Source organism: Mizuhopecten yessoensis, unplaced genomic scaffold (genome assembly GCF_002113885.1).
Source record: "Mizuhopecten yessoensis strain PY_sf001 unplaced genomic scaffold, ASM211388v2 scaffold1471, whole genome shotgun sequence".
Taxonomy (NCBI): Eukaryota; Metazoa; Mollusca; class Bivalvia; order Pectinida; family Pectinidae; genus Mizuhopecten; species Mizuhopecten yessoensis.
In genome coordinates, this window is record NW_018404063.1 from 535,460 (window position 1) to 551,893 (window position 16,434).

Genomic DNA, 16,434 nt, shown 5'->3' on the forward strand with positions numbered 1-16,434 from the left:
AGTGTGTTATAAGTATTAGTTCTAGTGTCAGTGGTCACAAGTGAGATATGTTGTACAGTGTGTTATAAGTATTAGTTCTAGTGTCAGTGGTCACAAGTGAGATATGTTGTACAGTGTGTTATAAGTATTAGTCCTAGTGTCAGTGGTCACAAGTTAGATATGTTGTACAGTGTGGTATTAGTATTAGTCCTAGTGTCAGTGGTCACAAGTTAGATATGTCGGACAGTGTTTGATAAGCATTAGTCAATTGTCAAAAGTTGAATACATGATAGCGCGTTTTAAGGTTAATGGTTCTAGTGTAAATTGTATTTATTCATTGCCTACTTCGGATTATGTTGTAAATTGCATTTATTAGGTATTTTGGATTACTTCATGACTCTTTATGAAATATCAAAACAATGTTTCATAAGTTTCTACTTATTCTATTATTGGTAAACATATTTACTGGTTTGTTTCACAATAACCCGTGCTTTTTTTAATACTTACCTTAGTAACATTTTCTTAGGGTGCCAATATTGACTCATTTTGTATAACTAATCTCTGGGACGTTAAGTTTCGCATTTGTTTTATTTTGGAATAAAGTGGCATGACAAAGATATAATATATAAAAAAGCACATAGTTATTGTGGCCGAACATGTTATAATTTGAGATAACAACAGGGACATGGTCATGTTTTGCTTGATTTGTTTAACATAATTGTCCTCAGGGGAACCACAGACTGACCCAATCCTGACCAGAGACCCGCCCACTACGACTCTGACAGAGGGCGTGTCAGTAACACTGACGTGTCAACAGACTGGAGGCAAACCTCTGGCCACACTTACCTGGTCTGGTGTGTGTAGTGGGACGACCCCAACAGAGAGTAGTGACACAACAACGATCACTTCCCGTGTCCTGGTGTCTGTGAACAGGACGTATAATGGACTGACGTGTACCTGTGTGTCCAGACATCCGGCCAACAGTTACCTAAGGTCACTCAATGAGACGTTCGTGGTATTGTGTAAGTGTAACGGGTGGTTGTTGTATTCCCCAGAATCTGATGTTAGTTTATATCCTCCTGAATGAGGTGGGTGGGTTTACTGAACAAGAATGTTCGTCTATCTCTCTGGGGGTGTTTATGCGAGTTAAGCCCATTTTACATATTACAAAATTTAAGAAGTTGCATATTGTCTAAATCATTCCATCCTCTTAGAGTGTTCCAGATAATAATAACTATCGTCCAAGGTTGTTATCCTGTACGTTTTACGCTTTTTCCGAACTATAAGTTCTCTGAAATTTACCTTTTAACACTTTTTCACCTAAGTTTCGTGTTGTTTACTATAAATTGTAAATTTCTTCCCAGCTTCTTGGCTTTATTATGAGATTCAAACATAAACATATTATATGTTCTTCATTTATTTATTCAGATTAGAATAAGCGACTTTTTTCTAAACATGACCATGTTTCTGCAATAAGAATCTAAGACATTACATATAATTGACTGAATGACAAAGGATCTTGTTATAATCGTGTTTAATCAAGGGAAACAACCCTATTACCTATGCAGAATCAAGATGAGCATGGGACACGTGGAACAATCGTCAGGGATAACTCTATTCAACTCATGTGTACTTGGTAACCCCAAATTTGGGATATATCCTACTCTAGATCTTGACTAAAGAGTGCATTTATACAAATGTGTTTGTTCAAATGTTAAATACAATATCGGCCGACTTTCCTAAACGTGACGTCTTTTAAATATGATACGTGGCATCGTTAAATTTATATTTTGGTCAAGGTCGGTATCTGACATAGCCAAGCACGTTTAACATTAAGTATACATTTGGTATGTCATACTCTTATCTATTCTTTCCAAATATGGTCGTAATAAATCTATACGATATCTAAAAAGCGTACATTCTCACCTAAACTTGACACAGGTAAAATGTTTCTATCTAACAAACCTACATACGACTCTATACGTCGTCACCAGACTGCCATATTTCAAAGGTTTGTTAACGTTCATTATTTCATAGTTTACCGCTTAAATATACTTTTACTTTTTAACGGAAAAAAATCAACACATTTTAAATGATGCCTCTGACTCTTTATAATACAGGTATTCTGTCACACTCCTACAGTACCATTCCTACTGAATCATTGAAAATACCATTCTGTTTCCATGGTAGCAGTGACAGCAACTTATGTCATCACTATACAAACAGTTTACTGTGACAATATTACAAACTGTAACTATTTTAAACTGATAACATTACTAGCATGCTCAGTTAAGTATGGTTTGTTTCATTTGCCAGTTGGTCCAGATGAGGTACACTTTTCTGGGATTAGTGGACAACTTACAGAAACTACTTCCATGAATTTGGTGTGTTTGTCAAACGAGTCTAATCCTGTCCCAACCTACACCTGGATGAATGGATCTAGGGATCTCCCCGTGACGTCATCAGTATTGGAGTTCGATGGTGTATACAACGGAAAGAGGACGTCCCAGACATGGTCCACACATCTGTCCCGATACGATGACGGTGTTGTCATTACCTGTGTCGTAACGTCACCAGACAGAAGTCGTCATGTCAGTGCCACAACTACCCTTACTGTGTTGTGTAAGTTGTTTAGTTAACATAAGTTTGACATGCATGGTCCACTTTTTGGTTCAGGCATGTATAAACGAACATTGCAAGCATAAATGCATTCCATTTGAATATGAAAGCAAATACTTTCGTGACGTAACACGTGGTTTGCTTCGGATAACATGGAGAATGCCCATGCGTTAAACCTGAAATTACTTCGGTTAATTATTGGAGCCAATTTTGTTTTAATAGGGCTGTTCCACAAATATCGTTTGAAGGACGACGCATATACAAAACGCAGTAAATCAAATAAACAATTATTCTATAGTAAAAATGTAAATATATGAATGGAACGGCGTTTTTTTCATTTTCATGCCGGTATGAACGCAAATCGGTTACATCTATATTAAACATGAAGCCATAGAAACAACTCCGTTCAACATATATATATATATTTACTGGATTAACTATTGAGATAGATATCGCTCACCTGGCTGGTTTTAGAAATAATTATAATAATGTGGGGGGTTCAGCATAATCGGTATAGGTAACACGTTGAAAGACCACTGAAAACTATACGAAACATTACTGAGCGAGGTAAACTTAACACTGTTTTGCCATTTATTCAAATAAATTTGTTGTCCGTGGTCTATCATGTGATGAAACTTATTTTAACAAAATTTCGTATGTGTTTTTTTTTTTAAATTACCATCCAGGATATTAATATTTCAGAAGTTTCTGTTTTCTATTTATATTTCACAAAAATTGTCAAATTGAAACGACATTGGCTCATGGTCAAAGTCACTTGGTATCAATAGCCTAATGTATCAAAATGCTAAAACGACTTCTTATAGGTTCTTTTTGTTGCTTTTACTCTTTCTTCTATTTCATAAAGTATTGGAGGAACGGAAGTATCTGTAAAGTGATAAGATGCACACAAGTGGTTTAAATCATGATTCATTTTATATTCATAAGGTATGCCAAATATGAATAACACTGTACCAAGCACCTGTTGCAGGCACTCTTCCAGAACCCATCAGTGATGCTAGGGGAAGAATAATTTAAAGTCCAAACTGGTCTGCACTAATGTAAAACCCCTTACTGTTAAAATAGAGGTGAAGGTGCAGAAAACTCATTTATTATAAGAACTTCAACAAAATGGAGGATCACTAGCTTGATGAAACAAATGAAGTATTATGAATCTTGGCACAGCACTAAAAGTGACAAGATCACTGTTAAGCTCGGGAATTCAGAAATTCCTAAGCAGATTTTGCTACATTGTATCTTGAAAATGAAAGTAAGCCACGCACGTGTGATAACACAAATATAATTTCGGAATGGATGCAAATGAAAATACACTGTATCATACATCTTATGATATGCTAATGGTAGAAATAACGATGTTAAAATATCTATAAAACAATAATGCTTTACTGATAGAGGAAGCACACGTGATTACAAACTCATGTTATTTGTTCGTGTCGGACATATGATCATATTTGTTTATTGTTTTACCACATTGAATGTATAAGTGCTGTCCATTTCAGACCAGCCATACATTACTGTGGCACTACCCCCACCCCACCCACCCCACCCCAATCCTAGCGTTAACATCTTTGCGTTAAAAACCCCCATTAACAAATCAAAAATAACCAAGTTAAAGTAGAGCAGTTTTGGTTATTTCAGACATAGTAGCCTATCATTTTCATTTAGTTTTGGGGACACTGAATGCAGACCAAACTATCTTCGATTTCAGACCAACCTTACATCACCGTGGCAAGTTCCCCCTCATCACCTGTCATAGAGGGTCGACAACTCACAATTACATGTGACGTAGACAGTTACCCCGACAGCAGTGAGTTCTGGTCCAGCCCCAGAAGTCAGCCGTCACCAGGGACAACACAGACCAACGGTGTCCTTGTGATACCATCTGTCAGTAGACACGACGATGGCACATACCGCTGTACAGCTACGAACTCACAGAAAACCAACATGTTAGATATTGACATCACTGTTCACTGTAAGTATCATATATAGTATACAATGTATAAGGGAACAGAGCAATACACTAATGATTATAAACAAAAACAACATTACATAAGTGCATTACTCTAACTGCCAATGTGTATCATTAGACTATTCCGTGTTTTCATATTGCAGAGTTATCTGCTCTTGTGAGCATGTATTGATTGTTACGTCATCTATTTGTGAGAGTAACGTCATCAATGTTTGAGAAAACGACGTAATTTTCTCAACCAAACCAATGACGTAACAATCAATACCTGCTCACAAGAGCAGATAACTGCAATACACAAAGACGGAATACATGTATATTAACCACCTAATAGCCTTGACATTGTTGACGTCATCATTGTTATTACGTCCTAAGTATTACGTTGGATACCCCTGACCCACTCTGGACAGATAGCTGTTTTATTCATATCAGGCTTATACGATAAATACAAGTTCCTAAATAAATTAATAATGATAATAAAAGTAATTAAAAGTTAGGAATCCAAATGTTTTAATAGGCATCCATAGGCAACTGGATATAGGCAATTCTGTTATGAAGTGCGCTTCACTGAATTCGCCATGTCAAGTTGGCATTCATATTGGCAATAAATACCAACTCAAATCAGTTCAATGCTTAATAATATCTTATTTGATGTTCAGCACAGCTATAACCCTGACAGGATGACCAGCTGTTTACCATACAGATCATCCTGACAAGACGACCATCAGTTTATCTTACAGATCACCCTGACCCCTTAAGTATACGTTTATCATACATATCACTTTGACCTGATGACCTTCTGTGTATCATACAAATTATCCTGAACCATATTTCTATCATACAAATCACCCTGACCAGATGTCAAACCGTTTATTATACATACTTTGCATTTTTTAGAACAAGCACTCAACCTTTGAATAAAATTGTTCCAAGAACTCTAATTATCCTTCTAAATAAATCAGCTTTCACATTTCTGAGACTTAAATGTCAAAATACCTTCAACATGATGCCTTTAGAATACTAGCAATTGAATGTTATACACAACAGATCAGTTTATACATCTCACCGAATTTTATAAATTGACTTAAAGAATAGCATTTGATCCACCTATTTTTGCAACCAGTAATATTCCTTTACTATGCACATAGTGTACTGCCTTTAAATACAAAATGACGCAATAAACTAGTGTCTTATTTTCCACAGAACTGCATTACATGAACACCTGAACACAAGCTATTTGTAGAAGAGACTTACAAATATATTGTTTAATATTGCTGACAACTAATTGTACAAAAAATCACCTACTTTTATTATTTACCAGACTTTGTTTAGTGGTTTAAAAAGTTATTCATCTTAGTGTTGAATAGTTCATCATTTGAATTAAAAACATGGTTCTTCTGTATTGTATATGTACAAATGAGATAAAGTGATGCATTTAAATATAATTGATTCATTGTTGCTTTATGTATGCTCAAACAACTTATATTCAGTATAATTTACTTAACAGATTTTAACAGCATGCATATAAAAATCATTTCCTTTTATACAAGGAAATATCATTCTTTATTTCCCTTTAATCTATCTAATTTAACGAAGAATAATGTTTCATTACCACAAATAGGAAAACAAAAACACTAACAAAGTCAATTTGCATACTTGTACGTGCGATTCTTGCCTTCTACAACCTTAGAAAAAGTTTGTGTATCAACACTTCTGTTTAACACACAGATCCCCCTGACTAGATGACCATCACATACAATAACATTATCTGTCTGTATTGTCACTTCTGTTTATCAAACAGATCCCCTGACTAGATGACCATCACATACAATAACATTATCTGTCTGTAATATCTCTTCTGTTTATCACACAGATCCCCCTGATCAGATGACCATCACATACAATATCATTATCTGTCTGTAATATCACATCTGTTTATCTCACAGACTCCCCTGACCAGATGACCATCACATACAATAACATTATCTGTCTGTAATATCACTTCTGTTTATCACACAGATCCCCCTGACCAGATGACCATCACATACAATAACATTATCTGTCTGTAATATCACTTCTGTTTATCACACAGATCCCCCTGATCAGATGACCATCACATACAATATCATTATCTGTCTGTAATATCACATCTGTTTATCACACAGATCCACCCGACCAGATGACCATCACATACAATATCATTATCTGTCTGTAAAATCACATCTGTTTATCACACAGATCCACCCGACCAGATGACCATCACATACAATATCATTATCTGTCTGTAATATCACATCTGTTTAGCACACATATCCCCCTGACCACATGACCATCACATACATTAACATTATCATCCTCCTGATCAGATGACCATCACATACAATAACATTATCTGTGTGTATTATCACTTCTGTTTATCACACAGATCCTCCTGACCAGATGACCATCACATACAATAACATTATAATAACATTATCTGTCTGTATTGTCACTTCTGTTTATCACAAAGAACCCCCTGACCAGATGACCATCACATACACTAACACTATCTGTCTGTATTGTCACCTCTGTTTATCACACAGATCCCCCTGACCAGATGACCATCACATACAATAACATTATCTGTCTGTAATATCACATCTGTTTATCACACAGATCCCCCTGACCAGATGACCATCACATACAATAACATTATCTGTCTGTAATATCACATCTGTTTATCACACAGATCCACCCGACCAGATGACCATCACATACAATAACATTATCTGTCTGTAATATCACATCTGTTTATCACACATATCCCCCTGACCACATGACCATCACATACATTAACATTATCTGTCTGTAATATCACGTCTGTTTATCACACAGATCCACCTGACCAGATGACCATCACATACACTAACACTATCTGTCTGTATTGTCACCTCTGTTTATCGCACAGATCCCCCTGACCAGATGACCATCACATACAATAACATTATCTGTCTGTATTATCACGTCTGTTTATCACACAGATCCCCCTGACCACATGACAATCACATACATTAACATTATCTGTCTGTAATATCACGTCTGTTTATCACACAGATCCCCCTGACCACATGACCATCAAATACAATAACATTCTCTGTCTGTAATATCACATCTGTTTATCACACAGATCCTCCTGACCAGATGACTATCACATACAATAACATTATCTGGCTGTATTATCACTTCTGTTTATCACACAGATTCTCCTGACCAGATGACCATCACATAAAATAACATTATCTGTCTGTATTGTCACTTTGTTTATCACACAGATCCTCCTGATCAGATGACCATCATATGCAATAACATTATCTCTCTGTAAGATCACTTCTGTTTATCACACAGATCCCCCTGAACACATGACCATCAAATACAATAACATCCTCTGTCTGTAATATCACATCTGTTTATCACGCAGATCCTCCTGACCAGATGACCATTACATACAATTACATTATCTGTCTGTAATATCACATATGTTTATCACACAGATCCACCTGACCAGATGACCATCACATACAATATCATTATCTGTCTGTATTATCACTTCTGTTTCTCACACAGATCCTCCTGACCAGATGACCATTACATACAATTACATTATCTGTCTGTAATATCACATATGTTTATCACACAGATCCACCTGACCAGATGACCATCACATACAATAATAATATCGGTCTGTATTATCACTTCTGTTTATCACACAGAACCTCCTGACCAGATGACCATCACATAAAATAACATTATCTGTCTGTATTGTCACTTCTGTTTATCACAACGATCCCCCTGACCAGATGACCATCACATTCAATAACATTATCTGTCTGTAATATCACGTCTGTTTATCACACCGATCCCCCTGACCACATGACCATCAAATACAATAACATTCTCTGTCCGTAATATCACATCTGTTTATCACACAGATCCTCCTGATCAGATGACCATCACATGCAATAACATTATCTCTCTGTAATATCACTTCTGTTTATCACACAGATCCTCCTGATCAGATGATCATCACATACAATATCATTATCTGTCTGTATTATCACTTCTGTTTATCACACAGATCCCCCTGACCAGATGACCATCACATTCAATAACATTATCTGTCTGTAATATCACATCTGTTTANTAATAGGTAAAGAGTGTTACTAGTGTAGGGAAGAAAGAATATACCTTAACTAAAAACTGACTTAACACTGAAAAGATGATTACTTCAGTTCGTAAGATCATATTTGTCATTTATATCATAGGTATGTAGCGTTTTAAAACATTCAAAATGTTTCTTATACGAATAATCATCTTGATATTGCGAATGTTCTTTTATAAAAACTGTAGTTTTACATTTTAACATAAAATGTGTTCTGTTTTTTATTCATTTTTCTCTGTAAATTCTATGGCAAGGCCAATAACAATCGCTTGTCCCATTTTTCACTGTGTCATTTGACTGTACAGCAATGAAAGAATTGTTTTACGTGAAAAGACAACAAGGTTTTAACTTAAGTTATATATAAAAACGAAATGAAAAGGGGAATCATTAGAAGAGCGTTTTTTGACAATTATACATGTAGTTTTTTTCACATGATCTGTCGTGGTGCATTGTTTGATTATCCCGCTGTACATGTCCTTTCCATCTATTTGCATGAGACATGTCTGTCCATTGTTTTGTGCATAGAAAACAAAACTTTGATAGCTGAATAAGTTTATGCTTTTGAATATTGGTTATGTAAGTCAGTATAATTGCATTGAAGCTGACTTGGAGTAAAAACAAGAATCAATATTGGATTAACAGAAATGACAGCAATCCTATGATTTACGTTACACGGTTCAAATATGTCAGCGGACACAAATCTGGGATAATTATATTTGTAATACATGTTTGGCATCAAGTTTGTTCCGGTGATATATTTACCACAGTGACGGATTTTCAACTGATTAAACTGTTGACCTTAACAGACAAATAATTAATGCAGTTGTCAAATATGATGAATATGAATCAAAGGCCGAGCAGAGGGTCATTTTTCTGGGATAAAGGATTATTACTTAGGTCTAGGACTTAGAAAATGACTTGATTTTCATTCTATGCCGCGGGAATTCGAGGATTACCAAGATTTCGTTTTGATATTGGGTCCAATGTATTACTCAACATTTTTATTTATTATATATTTTTTTACATCAGAGCTATTCTTCATTTGTAGCTCCACCAGTGTATGGTATCAAAACTTCAGTGTTTCCAGGACAAAAGGAAACGTCTATAAACATACTGATCCCCTTCTACAGTACTAGTGGTCTCAGTAAGGTGGAACTTTCCAGGAATCGGTCAGTAGTCAGTAACCGGTTTGTGCTGAACACCGTCCCAACCAATGTCTCTCTGACAGTCCATGGTACAAACATAACAGTTGGTGGATTCACTACAGAGATCAGCGTCCAGACTCTACAACAGGAAGACTTTGGTAACTACACACTCCAAGTGACCAACGAAGTGGGAGTTCAACAGTTTGAATTTTACCTTAAAGCAGCAGGTAAATTTCCATCCCAAGTAAAAGCTGTAGAGTATACCTTTAGTAACGAATTCTGGTGTTATGGAGAACACGTATTATATATGTTTCACCATTAAAGGCCTTGCTACTTTGACAATTATTTTAACATATCTTGTGGACCAAAACACAAAAAGTATATCGTAGTGTAAACAGAACCATAACTCGAATTCAAATTCGACAAAACGAACAAAGGAAGACATTTACATGGAGGCGTCCAATGCTCCGTATTCGAATCAAGAACCAGGCTAGTGCCAACAAAACTACAAGACATATTTATGAGCGTAAAATATCGATATTCATATTACACAAGCAAATTGCATTTTTCCATTGATATCATAATGGGTTCCATAAACCTGGTTAGTGATCTTCATCAACTTGAATCCCTGTACATTATGTGTTGTATGTTTGTCTGCCAACAGTCGAAATCAACCAAGTATTCTATTTAATACCAAATGTACTGTGAACTGTTACCATCAGGGAAGGGAAAGTTCACGGACATCGAAATTGCCCCCGCTTATTGTACAGTTAAGTAGTAAGCCGTCCCTGTTAGACATGTTGTAGCTAAAGAAAGAAAAAACGGCTGACGTAGATGAGTCTTTATCGCCCTTGATTTCAGTTCAGTTCAAAACAATGACTCTAACGATTTCATCCTCATTATATTTCATCTTGGCGTTGTTTTCACCACAAGTCACCCATCTACGGTGTTAGGTCTTTTCGGTAACAAGACACGATTTCTTTCGGGACTCAATTCGCGTCGTCTTGTGATAAGGCAATAAACGTTTCGATCAATGAAAAAATACCAATTTGTTTTGGTACCACAAGATAACGTTTTTGTAATGGCGTCATATTGTAATCAACGGTATAATGGTATAATGGTACTTGGAATTGTAGTAAGAAGTTGGATAATGGTTTGGTTTACCAACCGATATAAGACGTTGTTCATCCAATAGGCAGTTCCGTATCCTAGTAATAACACTTGTTTGTGGTATCCGTAGAACAAACGAGTGAAACAGAAGCGTGATTGCTTGCCTAGTATTTCGTCTTTAAAACATAGGAAATGTATGAGAAGGTCTTGATGGTTATCAAGCATCCCCAGACATTAAATTGGATTATCTCCATCGACTATCTATCTATTCACTATAAGCCAAAGGACGTCTTGTTCATAAAATCACAAGATCTCTTATCTCAATTTAATATTTTTTCAAGCAAATATACGAATATATCTTAAGATTAAATTTGAATTGTCATTTTTGGGAAATATTTTGTATTAATCATTCTTTCCTAATTAATTATCGCCTTTTTGAGTTAAACAGTTATTCAAAAGTTGCATTTTCTGCCGCGCGTTTCCAGTCAAAAATATTCTCATGATGCTGATGTTACCAACTACTTATAATGGATACCATTTCACAGGCCCACCTGATGCACCTACAGATCTGCAAGTAACAGAACGAGCTGTAAATAGTATCAGGATGGAGTGGACTGCCGGATTTGATGGTGGTTTTCCACAGCAGTTCATTGTAGAATATGCTACAGGAGTTTCAGACTGGATAAAGTTGGCCCCCATACCGCACAGTAAAACCATGGAATCTGCCAAGATAGAAAACCTGAACGAAAACAAGTTTTACAGAATCCGTTTGTCTGCCGTCAACAGCTTTGGTTCGAGTAGTGTCATATTTACAAACACGTCTACTATTTGTAAGTGTTCTTCTCCACAGTACCTTGACCATTAAACTATAAAAGCTTCTGTTAAGATGTTACTATTTGAAATGTAAATGAAGAAGCTATCGCCAGCCTCAATGTTTATGTCAGTTTCTGTATGTGTTGATGTACGTTAACATTGGTTTTTCAATTTCTTAAATATCGTACATAATTTTGTTGACCCTTGAAGATTACAAACATTTTATTTTTATGTTTCATAAAGCGATAACCATTGAACAAGCTGCAGATATTGGTGCAATTTTAGGAGGAACTTTTGGAGGATTTTCTGCCATTGTTATCATGACAGTTGTCTTTGTAGCGGTACGCAGACGAATGGTGGTCAGCAAAAAAGGTTGAAGTAATTTATACGTTATCATTAAATTATTCTCATTTGTTCGAATTATACTGCAAATAGTATACTTTTTTTTTATCTTTTCACCATTTTGTGTGTTAATTTCGTTATAAAAATAAATCCCTTAGCTAAGATTTCTTGAAAAATGCATTCCGTGAACCTTTATCAACTTAACTAAGGAAGTTCCATTAACATTTTTCCCAATCTAGGCGGCCTTAATAGAACTTTTTTTATCAGAAAAGTACAGAAACCAATGTAAACAAACGACGTCTTTTTGCGGCTGTGGTAGGCCCCATGATATCTCTGACTGCTTAATTTCTTCTAATTTATTGAACTGCTGTGGTAAGTCTGGATAAAGGGGGAAAGGAGATTGTTTTCCTTGAACGAGATCGTCGTCCTTCTTGATTTTTTCCTGGTATTTTTTTTTACTGATCGGTGGGTCAACCGGACGACAAAAATTAGGGATTGGTCCAAGGAGGCATTTAATAAGTACGTTGTTTGTTTTCCAGTCATTTTACGTAGTCTACTTATTCATACCTGATGCATGACGTGGTACTTACAGGTGGGAAATAATTATCACTATTGTTTGCATCGGGTATTGGAATTCAGATTTGCGCTCCACCAGAGACGTACATATTTACAGATTCTGACTTATTATTGTTTGTCACAATCGCCGATATCGTTTCCGCTTAATATGAAAATGTCTTAGTCAGTTTTTGTTTTTAGGAGCACCTTAGCAATGAACGTCCGGGTTGTCGTGGGGGTTCCGTTAATGTAAGGGAGGATTTAAGTTAAGGAAGATTTGTGAAACGGAATTTTATTTTAGCTAAAGGGTCTCCTTCAGTTTGAGGAAAACCAGCTTTAAGGTGCTCCTTAAAGTAAAGGAACGTTCATGAAACCGGGACCAGTTTACGTGAAAATAGTGGCAACAATGTTGCAGAAAATTTCAATAAAAAATAAGATCTTATGTTATGATTATAGTATCTAAAATTAATTCTTCTTCAGCAAGTGTTGTTGAAATGCAGACGAGAAGAGATGAGTAAGTATAATATATACACTCATTATAATTTTATTCGAAATATGATTTACATTTGTTATAATTATAAGATTGTCTACTGATAATCAATGTCTTATCTGATGTGACATATTTGATATAAATATATTACAACGTATATGACGTCATTATTTTTGACGTCTTATATGTGCCATGCATGTCCATGATATTACAATGCAATAAATATAAATCTTAAGATTTGTGGCGAAAATACTAGCGAAATTTAGTCTTAGGTGTTTTGTTTTATTTTTCTCAGGTATATATACGCGCTGAATGATATTCTTTTGTGATAAGCAAGATCAAATGTATACGTCATTATCATTATTTAGAGTTAGTGTTTGTAATGATCCACACAACTGACGTTGGATATGTAATAATAAGCTCAGTGATACTTATGTCATAACGCAGTCAATGTCGCTTGGTGAGCTACCTAATCTCCACAAACTGTCAGATTTCTGGCAGATAATCATTTGATGCTAAAACTGTAGTTGAACAAAATTAATTAAATCAATAACAACTGATTGAGCATGTATCTCATACTATCAAATCAATATGCATTCTACAAACAAAAGAACCCATTAATTTGTGATAACCGATATTTCTTTTTCAAACTTTATATCCACCTACAATTCTAATAAAAACAACGAACATATCTTAAAACAACGTCATATATATATTTGCAGAAATCAATATGATCAAATAAACCGAAATGAACGAGAACCACCCTCAACGTATGAACAGATCAACAACGCTTTGACGGCTGAGCACTACGAAGGTATACGCACGACATTGTACCAGTAGCAAATTATTGCTAGAGTATCATTTTGGGATATTGCAAATCATATCTTCAAATTATTTTGTGTGTGCTTAGATGTTGGTTCCGTGTATACCCTTCCTCAGCATCATCCTACCTGTTTGTTCATAAATCAATTGTTACTCCCGTAGATAATATGTGGATGTTTCTTCGTTCATAACATGTACGATGCTTTGTTTTCTTTCATTTTCTTTCCATACACACCTCGATGAAAATGTAGGTGATCCAGGGAAGTTTAGAGGTATTTTTGTGTTGTGGATAGATTTTTCACGAATTTTATATACAACACTTTTCAGTTCAATAACCAAACGAAAATCTCCATTGATTTATCAAATATCGATAACATCGATCATCATGTCGTCACATTGTAATAATGACTATTTTATATTAAATGTATACTTATGTGTTTTTCCTGAACAAGAAACCGGAACAAATGCAATAGAAAGGATTTGCTAAAATATATCAAGGAAGAGATATACATATTTCCTTGAATAGTTTTGGAAAAAAAGTCCTTTTTTTAATTTCCATTGAAATGATGTCTTTTAACGGCTAGAGAAGTTTTGCTGATGGCTAGATTCTTTTTGTATTAATGTGAAAAATGGGTGTGTAAAGCGGTTCAAATATTTCTAAAATTATGAGAAAGGTATCGGCAACCTCAAATATTTTTAATATGTATCGGTTGCCATTTAATAGGGGATGCATATGATTTATACATACTCAGTTATACAATGAGTTGCATCGACGCCATATTGAACTGGTAAACCGATAGACTAAGTAAGTGGGGTTGTTTTCCTTTTCACCAGTCGATGCCTGGGTTAGGTACTGCAAATAAGACGGCTTATTTTTACATTTCCTCATACAAGGCTTCATACAAGAATGCTATAAACGTGCTCTGTGAGTGACAAGTCGGGTAATTTACATGACCAATAATACAACACAGGAACATTGCTTTGCTACAGACAAGGTCCTGTTGACGCGACTCGAACACTCTAACGCGTTATCTTGTTGAAGAATAGCTTTACCGCCATGATGTTACAAGCCTAGGTATCCGCATACTACATTTACCAGAACAATATCTCCATCGATGCAGATATGGCGACTAGGCAAGATTTGAATCATCTGCTTTTTTTCAGTACATGTATTGTATAATAATGGAAATAAAACATTTGTTTCAGATACATCACCCGTTGATAGTGCGGAACAGCAACGGTGAGTTTTTATTTACGATATACTATCAAATATGATTTGTATACATGTTGTACTACCTACTATCTTATGCTTCTTATATCATTTTAGGAAAATCGATGGAAATTAAAACATAAACTTATATACCTGATTATAGACATAGTCATATTCAAATATATCTTAATTTTTTCCCACTATCGCACATATTTATTTACACAGTGTATACGAGGTGCTACGAGAACGATCTGACCAAAACGTTTATGATGACCTCAGTAAAGCGCAGACAGGTAATAACTCATCTATTATCATTATTTATCTATTTTTTCCGAAATTTTGGTTGGACCTTAAAGGATAACTATAACGTTGCCAGCGACACGGTGAACATTGATAATTTTCTTATCTTTGATCTTCTCTGTTGACTGCACATAATTTTCACCCAAACCCTTGTAGGTAGCTTTGATGCTAGGCAGATCATTGGCATTGCTATGTTACTCCTGACCAGCTTATATCAGAAGCAGACTGGCAAGTCTGTACAATTGTTACACTCTGGTACTACATGTAGATATTTAATTACAGTGTTTTGAGCAGAAACAGGAAACACAAACACTAAGCAAGTGCTACGCAAACGGTACGCAAGTGCTACGCAAACGCTTCGTTCAAAGTGAACGGGTCTGTATCACTGATGAACAACTGTCAGTTTGATTATTATCGCCAAAAGAGAAATCGATCAACAATATATTTGTTTTGCAGACAACGCTATGCAAGGAACCTTAACAATATATTTGTCTTTACTAATATCATGGCATATATCGTTCGTTATGTTGGTCGAAAATAAAATTCTAGTCCATTTCAAATTATAGAAATCAATTTTGTCATAAATGATACCGTCCTTTATAGAATAAAATCCGTATCGCGTACAACATATGTATCGCCGAATTAAGGAGGCTCCACCCTTTCACAATTAGTCGGCAGAACTCAATGAAAGTTTTACATAATGGTTATATCACTATGTAGAGGTGATTTTAAGAAAATCTAATAATTCCGATAAACCGGGGAATATTTTGTAAAAAATACCGAAAAATTGATTTTTTGTCAAATTCAACACTTTCATATCTTTTGAGTGTGTGGCACCGTTCAAAACTATTACAACAGTGAAATAAT

General features: G+C 35.4%; 2 protein-coding genes across 2 annotated transcripts in view; both read left to right on the forward strand.

Annotated features, from left to right (window-relative positions):
• Positions 1–16,434, forward strand: part of LOC110462945 (nephrin-like) — a 42,821-nt gene that overhangs the window by 13,404 nt on the left and 12,983 nt on the right. The window contains exons 4-7 of the mRNA XM_021517220.1: positions 708–1,001; positions 2,296–2,601; positions 4,325–4,588; positions 7,008–7,046. Of these exons, the coding sequence (XP_021372895.1) occupies positions 708–1,001; positions 2,296–2,601; positions 4,325–4,588; positions 7,008–7,046 (903 nt within the window). The remainder of the gene's footprint in view (positions 1–707; positions 1,002–2,295; positions 2,602–4,324; positions 4,589–7,007; positions 7,047–16,434) is intronic.
• Positions 12,233–16,370, forward strand: LOC110462951. The gene is made up of 4 exons (XM_021517232.1): positions 12,233–13,259; positions 13,958–14,049; positions 15,264–15,297; positions 15,493–16,370. The coding sequence occupies exons 1-4, from the start codon at positions 13,192–13,194 to the stop codon at positions 15,626–15,628; spliced, it is 330 nt and encodes a 109-aa protein (XP_021372907.1). The 5' UTR covers positions 12,233–13,191; the 3' UTR covers positions 15,629–16,370.

Coding starts and splice junctions, on each gene's coding strand:
- LOC110462951 (XM_021517232.1), top strand. CDS start 13,192: ATGATTATAGTATCTAAAATTAATTCTTCTTCAGCAAGTGTTGTTGAA. Junction 13,260..13,957: donor ATGCAGACGAGAAGAGATGA/GTAAGTATAATA, acceptor ATATATTTGCAG/AAATCAATATGATCAAATAA. Junction 15,298..15,492: donor GATAGTGCGGAACAGCAACG/GTGAGTTTTTAT, acceptor TTATTTACACAG/TGTATACGAGGTGCTACGAG.